Genomic DNA, 19,051 nt, shown 5'->3' on the forward strand with positions numbered 1-19,051 from the left:
TGTGAAGGCTTTGGAGAGGGTACAGAAAAGATTTACCAGGATGTTGCCTGGTATGGAAGGCATCAGCTATGAGGAGAGGTTGGAGAAACTTGGTTTGTTCTCACTGGAACGACGGAGGTTGAGGGGCGGCCTGATAGAAGTCTACAAGATTATGAGAGGCATGGACAGAGTGGATAGTCAGAAGCTTTTTCCTAGGGTGGAAGAGTCAATTACTAGGGGGCACAGGTTTAAGGTGCGAGGGGCAAGGTTTAAAGGAGATGTACGAGGCAGATTTTTTACACAGAGAGTAGTGGGTGCCTGGAACTCGCTGCCGGGGGAGGTAGTGGAAGCGGATACGGTAGTGACTTTTAAGCGGCGTCTTGACAAATAGATGAATAGGATGGGAATAGAAGGATATGGCCCCCCTCTTCTTTTCTCCCCCCCCACCACTGTCCCTCCATACAGACGCTATATTTAAGAAAGCCCACCAACGCCTCTACTTTCTCAGGAGACTAAGGAAATTTGGCATGTCCGCTACAACTCTCACCAACTTCTACAGATGCACCATAGAAAGCATTCTTTCTGGTTGTATCACAGCTTGGTATGGGCTCCTGCTCTGACCAAAACCGTAAGAAACTACAAAGGGTCGTGAATGTAGCCCAATCCATCACGCAAACCAGCCTCCCATCCATTGACATTGTCTACAATTCCCATGGCCTCGGAAAAGCAGCCAGCATAATCAAGGACCCCACGCACCCCGGACATACTGGGGTGTGTGGGGTCCTTAATTATGCTGGCTGCTTTTCTCTTCCGCCTTCTTCCATCAGGAAAAAGGTACGGAAGTCTGAGATCACATACCAACTGACTCAAAAACAGCTTCTTCCCTGCTGCCATCAGACTTTTGAATGGATCTACCATGCATTAAGTTGATCTTTCTGTACACCCTAGCTACGACTGTAACACTAAATTCTGCACTCTCTCCTTTCCTTCCCTATGAACGGTATGCTTTGTCTATATAGTGCACAAGAAACAATACTTCTCACTGTATATTACGGGCAGCACGGTGGCATGTTGTTTAGCATTGCTGCCTCACACTGATAGGGACCCGGGTTCGATTCCCGGCTTGGGTCTCTGTCTGTGCAGAGTCTGCACGTTCTCCCCGTGTCTGCGTGGGTTTCCTCCGGTGCTCTGGTTTCCTCCCACAGTCTGAAAGACGTGCTGGTTAGGGTGCATTGGCCGTGCTAAATTCTCCCTCAGTGTACCTGAATAGGCGCCGGAGTGCGGCGACTAGGGGATTTTCACAGTAACTTCATTGCAGTGTTAATGTAAGCCTACTTGTGACACTAATAAATAAACTTAAACTTAGGTCTAAGATAAGGAGAAATTTCTTCACTCAGAGGATTGTGAATTGTCTATCTTAGAGAGCTGTACTCGAATATTCTCAAGACAGGTTGATAGAATTTTGAATACTGAGGGAATCGAGGGATATAGGGCTGCTGTGGGAACGTGAAGTTAATGTAGAAGATTAGTTATGATCTTATTGAATGTCGGAGAAGACTCGAGGGAGCACATGGCCTGTTTCTTTCCTTGTTTCCTACTTAAATAACAGTGGCCAATGTGTCACAAATACAATGTTAAGATCATAGAATCCTATAGTGCAGAAGGAGGCCATTAGGCCCATCGTGTCTGCACTGACCACAATCCCACCCAGACCCTATCCCCATAATCCCATACATTTACCCTAACCAGTCCCCCTGACACTAAGGGGCAATTTATCATGGCCAATCCACCTAACCCGCACATCTTTGGACTGTGGGAGGAAACCGGAGCACCCGGAGGAAACCCACGACAGACACGGGGAGAATGTGCAAACTCCACACAGTGACCCGAGGCCGGAATTGAACCCAGGTCCCTGGCGCTGTGAGGCAGCAGTGCTAACCACTGTGCCACCGTGCCACCCATAAGAACTCCCAATGCTAATGTGAAGTCCGCACACATGAGGACAGCCTCAACTGGGATCTTGGGTTCATGTCACACTACGTGTAACCCCCACCATTTGGCCTGGGCTTGCAAAATCTCACTAACTTTCCTGGCTTGAAACAATTCACATCTCTTTAACCTGTGTTTATCCCGCTCTCCACTCGCATAGTCTGTACCTGTAAAGACTTGATTACCTGTAAAGACACACATTCCAACCATTATCTTGCAATTGAGTCTGTGTCTATATGTGCCCTGTTTGTGAACCCAACTCTCCACTCATCTGATGATTTGATTTGATTTATTATTGTCACATGTATTAACATACAGTGAAAAGTATTGTTTCTTGCACGCTATACAGACAAAGCATACCCGTTCATAGAGAAGGAATGGAGAGAGTGCAGAATGTAGTGTTACAGTCATAGCTAGGGTATAGAGAAAGATCAACTTAATGCAAGGTAAGTCCATTCAAAAGTCTGACAGCAGCAGGGAAGAAGCTGTTCTTGAGTCGGTTGGTACATGACCTCAGACTTTAGTATCTTTTTCCAGAAGGAAGAAGGTGGAAGAGAGAATGTCCGGGGTGCGTGGGGTCCTTAATTATGCTGGCTGCTTTGCCGAGGCAGCGGGAAGTGTAGACAGAGTCAATGGATGGGAGGCTGGTTTGAAGGAGCAGCGCTCCGAAAGCTCATGATTCCAAATAAACTGTTGGACTTTAACTTGGTGTCGTGAGACTTTTTAATGTGAGGTGTGAAATTGCTGGCAACAGACAGGTCAATTAGAGTCTGTGGAGAGAGCCGCACAAGTTATTGCTTTAGGCTCAGTCCTTATTGAAAGAAAGGGTTTTTAATTGAATTAGAAGGATTAGGAAGCTGATTAATGCCAAGAGTGCACTCACCGGGGTACCCATCCCTCTGTGTGGTTTTTATCTAGTTGTTCTGGCTGCTGAAAAAACATCACAACACGAAAGGAAGACACAACTCTGAGAGAAAATGCTCCAAAACCCTGTCACGGATCGGAAGGGGGAAAAGGCAGATTAACATTTCGGGAGCAAGGGGAAAGACCCTCGGTTGGAAGTGCAAAAGGTAGGTGAGTTCCCTTATGGGATTGATAAGGGCACAAGTGAGGTGGACTTCAGAGCTGAAACCGCCCTGTACGAGTGGGTCAGTATTTTAAATGTGCAGCACCCTCTGGTAACCTGCCCCAATGGTGTGAATCTAGATGTTGAATGTGGGCAGTCGTAGAGCACCATAGGATATGTAACGCTGTAACGAGAATCGCTGCATATTTATTTCAAGGGGGCTGCCTGGCTGGTTTAATTTTCTCAAATCCAGCAGTGCTGAGTTCAACTGACTCTGCGCGAGACCAGCTATTTCAGCTCAGACCACGGACTGCACCTGGGATGCTCCCCATCTGTAGGTCTCAGTACCAGGCCGGCAAGTGGATTTATCCGGGAAGGCGCCGGGGGCATGCTAACAATGGGACTTTAGTTTACTGCAGCACACACTGTGTTCCAGCAAATTTTCCAGTGTCCCATGACAATGCATCGTTTCACTCTGGACATTCGGCTGTTTTCCTGCACAGTTGCTGTGATACTGCAGTAAACACTCTGTATCCCCAGTAAGTGGTACTACACTCTGCCTGCCATGGGATTGGTTTTTATTATCCATTCATAGAATCCTAGAGTGCAGAAGGAGGCCATTCGGCCCATTGAGTCTGCACCGACCTAAATCCCATCCAGCCCTTATCCCCATAACCCCGTGCATTTACCCTAGCTAGTCCCCCTGACACTAAGGGGCAATTTAGCATGGCCAATCAATCTGACCCATACAACTTTGGACTGTGGGAGGAAACCGGAGCACCCGGAGGAAACCCATGCAGACACGGCGAGAACGTGCAAACTCCACACAGACAGTGACCCAAGCCGGGAATCGAACCCGGGTGCTGTGAGTCAGCAGTGCTAACCACTGTGCTGCCCGATACAATGTTTGGATCTGACCAGTGTTTGCTTCTCTGGCTAGGCCCAGCATTTATTGCCCTTCCCTAATAGCCCTTTGGTGAGCTGCCTTCTTGAACTGCTGCAGTCCCTGAGATATAGGTACAGCCACAGTCCTGTTAGGGAGGGAGTTCCAGCATTTTGACCCAGCGACAGATGAAGAGGGAACAACAATATCATTCACAGTCAGGATGGTGTGTGACATTGAGGGGAACTGGTGATCCGCCTATCTGCTCAGTGATATTGTCCTTCTTGATGGTGGAGCTCGTGGCTTTGGAAGACTGAATGATAAAATTATTGAAATTTGAAAGGACTCTGTTGCAATGTTGCCACATGTAGATACCAGCTGAGGACAAGGTGGAGCTCTGCAATTCTCCCCTCAAAGTGACACACCACTCTGAATTGGAAAGATATCACAGTTCCACTCCTGTCTCACCTGGTGGAATATCCACATGGATACTCGATCTCTGCTGAAATTGTTTGAACCAAAATCTCAGCGCTCACAAGTCCACAATCAAGGGGTGGCACGGTGGCACAGTGGTTAGCACTGCTGCCTCACAGCGCCAGGGACCTGGGTTCGATTCGCAGCTTGGGTCACTGTCTGTGCGGAGTCTGCACGTTCTCCCCGTGTCTGCGTGGGTTTTCTCCGGGTGCTCCGGTTTCCTCCCACGGTCCAAAGACGTGCTGGTTAGGTGCATTGGCCAAGCTAAATTCTCCCTCAGTGTATCTGAACAGGCGCAGGAGTGTGGCCACAAGGGGAACTTCACAGTAGCTTCATTGCAGTGTTAACGTAAGCCAACTTGTGACTAATAAATAAACTTTAACTTTTTACTTTTTCCAAGCCACACGACTAAATGATTTTGCTTACCAGTCAGCCTAACCAGAGGACGCTTTCCTAAGTTGTCTTTATCAAATCTCTACGTCTGACAGAATGAATGCTTCTGGGGGTGGGAGTGATTCTGAGGAAGAATCAGCTGACGAGGAAGCAGAGAATGAGGAGAGTCCAGCTGAGGAGTCCGATGATGAAAATGAACCAATTCAGAAACAACCCAGTACCCTGAAAAGGAATGTAGCAGTGAGACAGCTGGTGAAACAAATAAAACAGAATAAACTGCTGGGAGAACGTGAAGGACTTCACAAACAAGAACTGATACTATCCAACCAGAAAGCTGAAGGAAGCGCAAATGCCATTAAAGATGAAATGCTCAAGAGAAAAAAGAGGAGGAAACGGAGGTAAAGCCAGGAGTGAAAACTTGCTGCCCTCTTCATGGCTGCTTTATCATTTCAACATTGCTGCCTCAGTATTTTCTCAGATATTCCCTCGCACTGACCAGTGTATCTCACTGTCACTCCCTCACACTGACCAGTGTATCTCACTGTCACTCCCTCACACTGACCAGTGTATCTCACTGTCACTCCCTCGCACTGACCAGTGTATCTCACTGTCACTCCCTCACACTGACCAGTGTATCTCACTGTCACTCCCTCACACTGACCAGTGTATCTCACTGTCACTCCCTCGCACTGACCAGTGTATCTCACTGTCACTCCCTCGCACTGACCAGTGTATCTCACTCCCTCACACTGACCAGTGTATCAAACTGTCACTCCCTCACACTGACCAGTGTATCTCACTGTCACTCCCTCACACTGACCAGTGTATCTCACTGTCACTCCCTCACACTGACCAGTGTATCTCACTCCCTCACACTGACCAGTGTATCTCACTGTCACTCCCTCGCACTGACCAGTGTATCTCACTCCCTCACACTGACCAGTGTATCAAACTGTCACTCCCTCACACTGACCAGTGTATCTCACTGTCACTCCCTCACACTGACCAGTGTATCTCACTGTCACTCCCTCGCACTGACCAGTGTATCTCACTCCCTCACACTGACCAGTGTATCAAACTGTCACTCCCTCACACTGACCAGTGTATCTCACTGTCACTCCCTCACACTGACCAGTGTATCTCACTGTCACTCCCTCGCACTGACCAGTGTATCTCACTGTCACTCCCTCGCACTGACCAGTGTATCTCACTGTCACTCCCTCACACTGACCAGTGTATCTCACTCCCTCACACTGACCAGTGTATCAAACTGTCACTCCCTCACACTGACCAGTGTATCTCACTGTCACTCCCTCACACTGACCAGTGTATCTCACTGTCACTCCCTCACACTGACCAGTGTATCTCACTGTCACTCCCTCACACTGACCAGTGTATCTCACTGTCACTCCCTCACACTGACCAGTGTATCTCACTGTCACTCCCTCACACTGACCAGTGTATCTCACTGTCACTCCCTCACACTGACCAGTGTATCTCACTGTCACTCCCTCACACTGACCAGTGTATCTCACTGTCACACCCTCGCACTGACCAGTGTATCTCACTGTCACTCCCTCGCACTGACCAGTGTATCTCACTGTCACTCCCTCGCACTGACCAGTGTATCTCACTGTCACTCCCTCGCACTGACCAGTGTATCTCACTGTCACTCCCTCACACTGACCAGTGTATCTCACTGTCACTCCCTCACACTGACCAGTGTATCTCACTGTCACTCCCTCACACTGACCAGTGTATCTCACTCCCTCACACTGACCAGTGTATCTCACTCCCTCGCACTGACCAGTGTATCTCACTGTCACTCCCTCGCACTGACCAGTGTATCTCACTGTCACTCCCTCACACTGACCAGTGTATCTCACTGTCACTCCCTCACACTGACCAGTGTATCTCACTCCCTCACACTGACCAGTGTATCTCACTGTCACTCCCTCACACTGACCAGTGTATCAAACTGTCACTCCCTCACACTGACCAGTGTATCTCACTGTCACTCCCTCACACTGACCAGTGTATCTCACTGTCACTCCCTCACACTGACCAGTGTATCTCACTGTCACTCCCTCACACTGACCAGTGTATCTCACTGTCACTCCCTCACACTGACCAGTGTATCTCACTCCCTCACACTGACCAGTGTATCTCACTGTCACTCCCTCGCACTGACCAGTGTATCTCACTCCCTCACACTGACCAGTGTATCAAACTGTCACTCCCTCACACTGACCAGTGTATCTCACTGTCACTCCCTCACACTGACCAGTGTATCTCACTGTCACTCCCTCGCACTGACCAGTGTATCTCACTGTCACTCCCTCACACTGACCAGTGTATCTCACTGTCACTCCCTCACACTGACCAGTGTATCTCACTCCCTCACACTGACCAGTGTATCAAACTGTCACTCCCTCACACTGACCAGTGTATCTCACTGTCACTCCCTCACACTGACCAGTGTATCTCACTGTCACTCCCTCGCACTGACCAGTGTATCTCACTGTCACTCCCTCACACTGACCAGTGTATCTCACTGTCACTCCCTCACACTGACCAGTGTATCTCACTGTCACTCCCTCGCACTGACCAGTGTATCTCACTGTCACTCCCTCGCACTGACCAGTGTATCTCACTGTCACTCCCTCACACTGACCAGTGTATCTCACTGTCACTCCCTCACACTGACCAGTGTATCTCACTGTCACTCCCTCACACTGACCAGTGTATCTCACTCCCTCACACTGACCAGTGTATCTCACTCCCTCGCACTGACCAGTGTATCTCACTGTCACTCCCTCGCACTGACCAGTGTATCTCACTGTCACTCCCTCGCACTGACCAGTGTATCTCACTGTCACTCCCTCACACTGACCAGTGTATCTCACTGTCACTCCCTCGCACTGACCAGTGTATCTCACTGTCACTCCCTCGCACTGACCAGTGTATCTCACTGTCACTCCCTCACACTGACCAGTGTATCTCACTGTCACTCCCTCGCACTGACCAGTGTATCTCACTGTCACTCCCTCGCACTGACCAGTGTATCTCACTGTCACTCCCTCGCACTGACCAGTGTATCTCACTGTCACTCCCTCGCACTGACCAGTGTATCTCACTGTCACTCCCTCACACTGACCAGTGTATCTCACTGTCACTCCCTCACACTGACCAGTGTATCTCATTGTCACTCCCTCACACTGACCAGTGTATCTCACTGTCACTCCCTCACACTGACCAGTGTATCTCACTGTCACTCCCTCACACTGACCAGTGTATCTCACTGTCACTCCCTCACACTGACCAGTGTATCTCACTGTCACTCCCTCACACTGACCAGTGTATCTCACTGTCACTCCCTCACACTGACCAGTGTATCAAACTGTCACTCCCTCACACTGACCAGTGTATCTCACTGTCACTCCCTCGCACTGACCAGTGTATCTCACTGTCACTCCCTCACACTGACCAGTGTATCTCACTGTCACTCCCTCACACTGACCAGTGTATCTCACTGTCACTCCCTCACACTGACCAGTGTATCTCACTCCCTCACACTGACCAGTGTATCTCAATCCCTCGCACTGACCAGTGTATCTCACTGTCACTCCCTCGCACTGACCAGTGTATCTCACTGTCACTCCCTCGCACTGACCAGTGTATCTCACTGTCACTCCCTCACACTGACCAGTGTATCTCACTGTCACTCCCTCGCACTGACCAGTGTATCTCACTGTCACTCCCTCACACTGACCAGTGTATCTCACTGTCACTCCCTCGCACTGACCAGTGTATCTCACTGTCACTCCCTCGCACTGACCAGTGTATCTCACTGTCACTCCCTCACACTGACCAGTGTATCTCACTGTCACTCCCTCACACTGACCAGTGTATCTCATTGTCACTCCCTCACACTGACCAGTGTATCTCACTGTCACTCCCTCACACTGACCAGTGTATCTCACTGTCACTCCCTCGCACTGACCAGTGTATCTCACTGTCACTCCCTCGCACTGACCAGTGTATCTCACTGTCACTCCCTCACACTGACCAGTGTATCTCACTGTCACTCCCTCACACTGACCAGTGTATCTCACTGTCACTCCCTCACACTGACCAGTGTATCTCACTGTCACTCCCTCGCACTGACCAGTGTATCTCACTCCCTCGCAATAATAAATATCAGTGTGGAAGAGGTGAACACTGCTTCAATCGAGTCTCCACGCAAATCTTACTTTCATCACAAGTTCATCCTTCTTTTATTTCACTTTGTCACAGTTTCTATTGTTTTTTCTCTCTATTTCCTCATTCTTTCTCTGAGATGTCTTCTCATTGTGCTTCCGAGCACCATGACGCTGCTCACCACTCTTCCTCAACATATCTCCATTGGGTTGAATTTGAGACTCTGTCTTCAGATGGCAATGCCGAGCACAGCCCGGTCATTTCCCACAGTGAAACGTATCACGTTTATTTTATTGAGATCTCAGCCTTCTCTCTTTTGCAGGTGTGTTGGAATAAATCTGCTTAATTGCAAGTATGAAAGTGGTGAGTAATAATTACTTTTGGGTTATTGAGATGAGAGTTCCATAGATCTCTGCAAAACCAATAGGTTTCTCCTCTCCAATTGTTGCCTCCTTCCTGAAGGAGCTGATACTTTTGGGGTGTAACTTCATGGGGGTGGAGGGGGGAGGGAGGCGTGGTGCTGCTGCTTGATCAGGTAGCCATGTGTGGGCTTTGACAGTGAGTGTGTGGCCGAGTTGTTCAACTTTGCATCTATCTTCGATGCTTGAAACATAGAAGATAGGAGCAGGAGGAGGCCATTCGGCCCTTCGAGCCTGCTCCACCATACATCACAATCATGGCTGATCGTCCAACTCAATAGCCTAATCCTGCTTTTCCCATAACCTTAGATCCCATTCGCCCCAAGTGCTATATCCAGCCGTCTCTTGAATACCTCTTGAATTAAACTAAGCGTAATTTATTTATTTATTAGTGGCACAAGTAGGCTTACATGAACCCAAAATGAAATTACTGTGAAAATCCTCTAGTCGCCACATATCGGCACCTGTTCGGGTACAGAGAGAAGATTTAGCATGGCCAATGCACCTAACCAGCGCGTCTTTCAGACTGTGGGAGGAAACCGGAGCACCCGGAGGAAACCCACGCAGACACGGGGAGAGCGTGCAAACTCCACACAGACAGTGACCCAAGCCGGGCACCGGGCAGCAGTGCTGTGCCACTGTGCCACCCTGTGTTCTTGCCACCCTTATGTTCTTGGAGTCCAAACACACAGGCATAAGAACACAAGAACTCGCAGCAGGAGTAGGCCATCTGGCCCCTCGATTCCGCTCCACCATTCAATAAGATCATGGCTGATTTTTTCAGCTCCACTTACCCGCCCGCTCACCATAACCCTTACTTCCTTTACTGTTAAAAATCTATCTATCCTTGCCTTAAAAACATTCAATGAGGTAGCCTCAACTGCTTCACTGGGCAGGGAATTCCACAGATTCACAACCCTTTGGGTGAAGAAGTTCCTTCTCAACTCAGTCCTAAATCTGCTCCCCCTTATTTTGAGGCCATGTCCCCAGTTCTAGTTTCACCTGCCTGCTTCTATCTTATCTATTCCCTTCATAATTTTATATGTTTTTATAAGATCTCGCCTCATTCTTCTGAATTCCAATGGGTATAGTCCCAGTCCACTTAGTCTCTCCTCATAAGCCAACCCTCTCAACTCCAGAATCAACCTAGTGAACCTACCCTGCACCCCCTCCAGTGCCTGTAAATCCTTTCTCAAGGAGGAGACCAAAACTGTACACAGTACTCCAGGTGTGGTCTCACCAGCACCTTATACAGCTGCAACATAACCTCCTTGTTTTTAAACTCCATCCCTCGAGTAATGAAGGACAAAATTCCATTTGCCTCCTTAATTACCTGATGCACCTACAAACCAACTTTTTGCGATTCATGCACAAGGACACCCAGGTCCCTCTGCACAGCAGCATGCTGCATTTTTTTACCATTTAAATAATAGTCCATTTTGCTGTTATTCCTACCAAAATGGATGACCTCACATTTACCAACATTGTACTCCATCTGCCAGAAGCTTTGCCCACACACTTAGATTATCTATATCCCTTTTCAGACTTTCAGTGTCCTCTGCACACATTGCTCTGCCACTCATCTTAGTGTCATCAGTGAATTTTGACACACTACACTTGGTCCCCAATTCCAAATCATCTATGTGAATCGTAAACAATTGCGGTCCCAACACTGATCCCTGAGGCACACCACTAGTCACTGATCGCCAACCAGAAAAACACCCATTTAACCCCACTCTTTGCTTTCTGTTAGTTAACCAATCCTCTATCCATGCTACTACATTACCCGTAACACCGTGCACTTTTATCTTATGCAAAAGCCTTTGGTGCGGCACCTTGTCAAATGCCTTCTGGAAATCCAGATACACCACATCCACAGGTTCCCCATTGTCCACTGCACACAGAACGTTCTTAAAGAATTCCACCAAATTAGTCAAACATGATCTGCCCTTCATGAACCCATGCTGCGTCTTCCAAATGGAACAATTTATATCCAGACCTTTTAGCAAGAAATAAAACAGGAGCCCGAGCTGGTTGCCCCCCTCCAGCTCTCTCACCTTCACTGCCGTAGGGATACTCGTTGAACAATCAGAAATATAGTTAATGTCGTTTGATTGCTGCCCAGATAAATACAAATAAAACTAAGGACCTTCCTGGTGTCTGCAGCTATGGCCTACACCAGAGAATGTATTTACCCATCACTGTAGTTTTATATATGTAAGACTATATATAGTAGTCTTTAATAGCTGGAAGCGACTCAAAGTAGCTCCAACAATAAGAAGGTTTTGTTAAACTATGATAACTATTTACACCGAGGATCTGACAGAAACATCGCGGAGATCGGTTCTCTTCTCCTCCAACTGAACTCCTCCCAGTCCCCCGGACACGCACCCTCGCTCCCGATTGGCCCAGCTTCCCAAGCTTCTGTTCCATAGAGTCCAGCCCGATCACACAGTCCGCTAGGTCACCTCTTAAAGGGGCCCCGTTACCACATAGCCGTGATACTATAAGAGTATTTTGGTCACTAAAATATATTTTGGTATCTGCTCCCTAAAATGTCTACTTTGCTCAGTATTCTTTTCTGATTATTTATTGCATACATATTGAACATGAGAAAGACCATTCCATTTGCAAATGTTTATTTATTGAAATTGTTCATAACTTTATACATCATTTCTTTTGTCTTATCCTCTTCCTTTCTTCTTTATCTCTTCATCTCTAATCTTCTGAATTGTTTACTCACCGTCTCTCTCTTTTATTTACCTTGCTTCCTTTTTCTATTTCTGTCTCTGTTTCTTTACACCAACACCCGTCTCGTTCTTTTCTATATATCTACGTCTGCCTTGATTGCTGCCCTCCTACCCCTTTGTCTCACTCTGTATCTCCCTCATTCACCCCCTCTTTGTATCACTAGACCTTTCTCTGTGTATCTCTCTCTCTCTCTGCTGTACAGTAACGGTCTACCTCTCTGCCCTCTGTTCTTGTCTTGCAGTTCGCCGCGCTGCCCGTCGATATGGACTGAAGGAAGTCGGGGATGATGAAGAATGCATACTGTACTGGACTGACTCCTCTGTGTCGCATGAGAAAGTCATGGAGATGAAATGTTTTCAGGTCAGGCTCACAGCACTGAGGAGGAAAAGGAGAAAATAAGCAATAGAAAATAATTGGTTTCAAATTATTGACAGTATCGCGCTGATGCCTTGTCTTCAAACCTTTCTGTAATAATTTCTGCACTATTCTTAACCTCTATTTACTATCAGGACTCACCTGATGAAGGAGCGGTGCTCCAAAAGCTCGTGCAACCAAATAACCTGTTGGACTTTAACCTGGTGTTGTGAGACTTCTTGCTGTGTCTATTTACTCTTATGATGTCTTTTTGATTGTTATTTTTTAAGCTTCATAATTGCAGGAAAGCAAGAATATATATTCTCAGAATTTTTATTTTAATTATAAGAGAAAGTTTGTTACCTGATAGGTGATCCTTCTCTCATCTTTAGTTTCCAGTCTCTCTATCTCCATTGCCATCATGTCTCTTATTTTTTATCAATGCTATTCTGGTCATGGGTGGCACGGTGGCAGTGGTTAGCACTGCTGCCTCACAGCGCCAGGGACCCGGGTTCGATTCCCGGCTTGGGTCACTGTCTGTGTGGAGTCTTCATGTTCGCCCTGAGTCTGCGTAGGTTTCCTCCGGGTGCTCCGGTTTCCTCCCACAGTCCAAAGATATGCGGGTTAGGTGAATTGGCCGTGCTAAATTACCCCTCAGTGTCAGGGGGACTAGCTGGGGTAAACACATGGTTATGGGGATGGGGTCTGGGTGGGATTGTGGTCGATGCAAACCCGATGGGTCGAATGGCCTCCTTCTGCGCTGGAGGATTCAATGATAGTTTATTTCTTGCTTCTTCCGACCCATCGACACAGTATTGTTAAGACCCAGGCCAAAAACTCTAAGGTGTTTCTCTAAGGCCACATTGGATTTGGTACTGGGAAATGAACCGGGCCAAGTGTTAGATTTGGTTGTGGGAGAGCACTTTGGAGATAGTGACCACAATTCGGTGTCTTTTGTTATTGCAATGGAGAGGGATAGGGCCGTACGGCAGGGCAAGGTTTACAATTGGGGGAGAAGTAATTATGATGCGATTAGGCAAGAATTAGGGGGCATAAGATGGGAACAGAAACTGTCAGGGAAAGGCACTAATGAAAAGTGGAACTTTTTCAAGGAACAAATACTGGGTGTCCTTGATAGGTATGTCCCTGTCAGGCAGGGAGGAAATGGCCGAGTGAGGGAACCATGGTTCACGAAAGAGGTGGAATGTCTTGTGAAAAGGAAGAGGGAAGCTTATGTCGGGATGAGGAAACAAGGTTCAGATGGCTCGATTGAGGGTTAGCAAGGAATGAGCTGAAAAAGGGGCTTAGGAGAGCTAGGACGGGACATGAGAAGTCCTTGGCGGATCGGATCAAGGGAAACCCCAAGGCTTTTTACTCTTATGTGAGGAATAAAAGAATGACCAGGGTGAGGTTAGGGCCGGTCAAGGAAGGTAGTGGGAACTTGTGTATGGAGTCAGTAGAGAAAGTGTTCAACAAGGAGAGGGGCCATGTTTTTGAGGAAGAGAAGGTGTTACAGGCTAATAGGCTGGAGGAAATAGTTGTTCGGAGGGAGGATGTACTGGCAGTTTTGAATAAACTGAAGGTCGATAAGTCCCCTGGGCCTGATGAAATATATCCTAGGATTCTTTGGGAGGCAAGGGATGAGATTGCAGAGCCTTTGGCTTTGAACTTTGGGTCCTCACTGTCCACGGGGATGGTGCCAGAGGACTGGAGAGTGGCGAATGTTGTTCCTCTGTTTAAGAAAGGGAATAGAAATGACCCTGGTAATTATAGACCGGTTAGTCTTACTTCGGTGGTTGGTAAATTGATGGAAAAGGTCCTTAGGGATGGGATTTACGACCATTTAGAAAGATGCGGATTAATCCGGGATAGTCCGTGGTGGGGAAGTTGTTGGAGAAGATTCTTAAAGATAGGATGTATGCGCATTTAGAAAGGAATAAACTCATTAACGATAGTCAACATGGTTTTGTGAGAGGGAGGTCATGCCTCACGAACCTGGTGGTGTTTTTTGAAGAAGTGACCAAAATGGTTGACGAAGGAAGGGCCGTGGATGTTGTCTATATGGACTTTAGTAAAGCGTTTGACAAAGTCCCTCATGGTAGGCTAGTGAAAAAGGTTGGATCCCATGGGATAAAGGGGGAGGTGGCTAGATGGGTGGAGAACTGGCTTGGTCATAGAAGACAGAGGGTGGTAGTGGAAGGGTCTTTTTCCGGCTGGAGGCCTGTGACTAGTGGTGTACCGCAGGGCTCTGTATTGGGACCTCTGCTGTTTGTGATTTATATAAATGATCTGGAAGAAGGAGTAACTGGGGTGATCAGTAAGTTTGCGGACGACACAAAACTGGCAGGACTTGCAGATAGTGAGGAACATTGTCAGAGGCTACAGAAGGATATAGATAGGCTGGAAATTTGGGCAAGGAAATGGCAGATGGAGTTCAATCCTGATAAATGCGAAGTGATGCATTTTGGTGGGAATAATGTAGGGAGGAGCTACACGATAAATGGAAGAACCATAAAGGGTGTAGAGACGCAGAGGGACCTGGGTGTGCAAGTCCACAGATCTTTGAAGGTGACGTCACAGGTGGAGAAGGTGGTGAAGAAGGCATATGGCATGCTTGCCTTTATAGGACGGGGCATAGAGTATAAAAGTTGGGGTCTGATGTTGCAGATGTATAGAACGTTGGTTCGGCCGCATTTGGAATACTGCGTCCAGTTCTGGTCGCCACACTACCAGAAGGACGTGGAGGCTTTGGAGAGAGTACAGAGGAGGTTTACCAGGATGTTGCCTGGTATGGAGGGGCTTGGTTATGAGGAGAGATTGGGGAAACTGGGGTTGTTCTCCTTGGAAAGACGGAGGATGAGGGGAGACTTAATAGAGGTGTATAAAATTATGAAAGGCATAGATAGGGTGAACGGTGGGAAGCTTTTCCCCGGGTCGGTGGTGACGTTCACGAGGGGTCATAGGTTCAAGGTGAAGGGGGGGAGGTTTAACACAGATATCAGAAGGACATATTTCACACAGAGGGTCGTGGGGGCCTGGAATGTGTTGCCGGGCAAGGTGGTGGAGGCGGACACACTGGGAACGTTTAAGACTTATCTAGACAGCTATATGAACGGAGTGGGAATGGAGGGATACAAAAGAGTGGTCTAGTTTGGACCAGGGAGCGGCGCGGGCTAATTGTTCCTGGTTTCTCGTTTCAAGGCTTCATTCTACGATCATCTTGCTGGTGCCAGTACAGAGTGAGACTGCGGATAGTTGGGAACCTGTCTCGGGGGCAGGGAATTCATATGGTGTTCGTGGAAGTGGAAATGACTAGGGTTGGGAAGCATTTTCCGATCGGGGCCATTGTGATCTCCTGGACTCGTTTCGATCGCCTCAGGGGGTCGGAGAGGAATTTCCCAGATTTTTTTTTTTTCCCCATATTGGCCCTGGGGTTTTTCACTCTGGGTTTTCGCCTCTCCCTGGAGATCACATGGTCTGGAATGGGGGGGTGGGGGTAAGTTAATAGGTTGTAATGAACAAAGCATCATAGCTGTGAGGGACAGCTCGGTGGATAGGATATTGGTATGTAGATAGGCTGGAAAATTGGGCGGGGATCCTGGATTCAGGATTCAATCCTGGACCGGGGAGCGGCGCGGGCTTGGAGGGCCGAAGGGCCTGTTCCTGTGCTGTATTGTTCTTTGTTCTTTGTTTGTTCAGCCAGCACGGATTCGTGAAGGGCAAGTCGTGCCTCACAAATTTGATAGAATTTTTTGAGGAGGTAACTAAGTGTGTTGATGAAGGTAGGGCAGTTGATGTCATATACATGGATTTTAGTAAGGCGTTTGATAAGGTCCCCCATGGTCGGCTTATGATGAAAGTAAGGAGGTGTGGGATAGAGGGAAAGTTGGCCGATTGGATAGGTAACTGGCTATCTGATCGAAGTAAGAAGTCTCACAACACCAGGTTAAAGTCCAACAGGTTTATTTGGTAGCAAATACCATAAGCTTTCGGAGCACTGCTCCTTCATCAGATGGAGTGGAAATCTGCTCTCAAACAGTGCAAACTGTCTGTTTGCACTGTTTGAGAGCAGATTTCCACTCCATCTGACGAAGGAGCAGTGCTCCGAAAGCTTATGGTATTTGCTACCAAATAAACCTGTTGGACTTTAACCTGGTGTTGTGAGACTTCTTACTGTGTTCACCCCAGTCCAACGCTGGCATCTCCACATCATATCTGATCGAAGACAGAGGGTGTTGGTGGATGGAAAATTTTCGGACTGGAGGCAGGTTGCTAGCGGAGTGCCACAGGGATCAGTGCTTAGTCCTCTGCTCTTTGTGATTTTTATTAATGACTTAGAGGAGGGGGCTGAAGGGTGGATCAGTAAATTTGCTGATGACACCAAGATTGGTGGAGTAGTGGATGAGGTGGAGGGCTGTTGTAGGCTGCAAAGAGACATAGATAGGATGCAAAGCTGGGCTGAAAAATGGCAAATGGAGTTTAACCCTGATAAATGTGAGGTGATTCATTTTGGTAGGACTAATTTAAATGTGGATTGCAGGGTCAAAGGTAGGGTTCTGAAGACTGTGGAGGAACAGAGAGATCTTGGGGTCCATATCCACAGATCTCTAAAGGTTGCCACTCAAGTGGATAGAGCGGTGAAGAAGGCCTATAGTGTGTTAGCTTTTATTAACAGGGGGTTGGAGTTTAAGAGCCGTGGGGTTATGCTGCAACTGTACAGGACCTTGGTGAGACCACATTTGGAATATTGTGTGCAGTTCTGGTCACCTCACTATAAGAAGGATGTGGAAGCGCTGGAAAGAGTGCAGAGGAGATTTACCAGGATGCTGCCTGGTTTGGAGGGTAGGTCTTATGAGGAAAGGTTGAGGGAGCTAGGGCTGTTCTCTCTGGAGCGGAGGAGGCTGAGGGGAGACTTAATAGAGGTTTATAAAATGATGAAGGGGATAGATAGAGTGAACGTTCAAAGACTATTTCCTCGGGTGGATGAAGCTATTACAAGGGGGCATAACTATAGGGTTCGTGGTGGGAGATACAGGAAGGATATCAGAGGTAGGTTCTTTACGCAGAGAGTGGTTGGGGTGTGGAATGGACTGCCTGCAGTGATAGTGGAGTCAGACACTTTAGGAACATTTAAGCGGTTATTGGATAGGCACATGGAGCACACCAGGATGATAGGGAGTGGGATAGCTTGATCTTGGTTTCAGATAAAGCTCGGCACAACATCGTGGGCCGAAGGGCCTGTTCTGTGCTGTACTGTTCTATGTTCTATGTGTTTTGTGAAGTTAGCCTAGACCCTAAGTTTTACATTTGACTTTTGGCGCGGGTGAGTATAAGGTGTTTCACTCCAGTGATCCACTAGGAAGCTTTTATCAAAGTTTATTTAAGAACACATTTAAAATATAACAAAAAGAATTGGTATAACTTTTACCAATTTAAACACGACACAGTATAGTACTGCCACCTCACAGCGCCAGGTACCAGTGTTCAATTCCTGGCTTGGGTCACAGTCTGTGCGGAGTCTGCACGTTCTCCACGTGTTGCATGGGTTTCCTCCGGGTGCTCCAGTTTCCTTCCACAGTCTGAAAGACGTGCTGATTAGGGGCATTGGCCATGCTAAACTCTGCCTCAGTGTAACCCGAACAGACGTCGGAGTGTGGTGACGAGGGGATTTTCGCAGAACTTCATTGCAGTGTTAATGTAAGCCTACTTGTGACACTAATCAGTAAACTTTAACTTCTAATAGCTAGCTATCTCTGCTGTTCCAAGTTACATCATCCCACAAACACACAACCTTCTTCAGACTTGGCATTGAAAGACGTATGCTCACGTGATGCTGGGTTTGCGACTTTTAACAGCTATGTGAATTGGTCTTTTGAATGTTGGATCAAATCTCTGAGGCTTCTCAGTCCTAGAACTTTCAGAAAGTCTCTAGAGAGAAAGAGACAGAGACACTGTCTTCTTCCATCAGCTTCTAGCAACAACTAAAATGGAACTAAAAACTTGGAATGCTCTATAAAAAATAGCTATCCCCAGGCATATCACCTGACCTGTCAATCATCTTCAATCAAGCTCCACTCAGCAATCCCCAAAGGACCATTAACCCACAGAACACTGCAATAGGCCAGATTAAAATCAGATAATGTCCATTAAATTGCCTCAGTAACACTAAGAGGACATCAGCTGCAGACAACATGTTGCCAACAAATAGTTGTTCTCTGTTCTCTTTTTAGAATAGACACAGACACAACTGGTCCGAAGTAGAACCTCTTTTACTGATTAACATTAACATGACAGAAATGAAAGGGACTGATTTACTGGAGAGAGAGAAGCGAGGAGAGAGAGAGAGGGGGCGCCCAGAAAGCTGGTCTCGATACAGACTTGAACTTGAACAGGATTCGACTCAACTGAATACACATAGCTGTATAGAGCTTTATAACTTTTCAGTTATCTGTGTTATGAAATTTCTGGGCACACATAGTCTGTAACTTTCAAAAACAATTCGCAGCTGTGTGACCGTGAAAACTTGTTTACGAAAAGAACCAT

General features: G+C 47.4%; 1 protein-coding gene across 1 annotated transcript in view; it reads left to right on the forward strand.

The window, feature by feature from the left end:
* Window positions 1-19,051, forward strand: part of LOC144480403 (tubulin polyglutamylase ttll6-like) — a 64,741-nt gene that overhangs the window by 5,712 nt on the left and 39,978 nt on the right. Inside the window, exons 3-6 of the mRNA XM_078199809.1 lie at window positions 2,887-3,038; window positions 4,880-5,182; window positions 9,307-9,347; window positions 12,396-12,514. Coding sequence (XP_078055935.1) covers window positions 2,887-3,038; window positions 4,880-5,182; window positions 9,307-9,347; window positions 12,396-12,514 — 615 coding nt within the window. The remainder of the gene's footprint in view (window positions 1-2,886; window positions 3,039-4,879; window positions 5,183-9,306; window positions 9,348-12,395; window positions 12,515-19,051) is intronic.

The sequence above is a fragment of the Mustelus asterias genome, chromosome 29 (genome assembly GCF_964213995.1).
Source record: "Mustelus asterias chromosome 29, sMusAst1.hap1.1, whole genome shotgun sequence".
Lineage (NCBI taxonomy): Eukaryota > Metazoa > Chordata > Chondrichthyes > Carcharhiniformes > Triakidae > Mustelus > Mustelus asterias.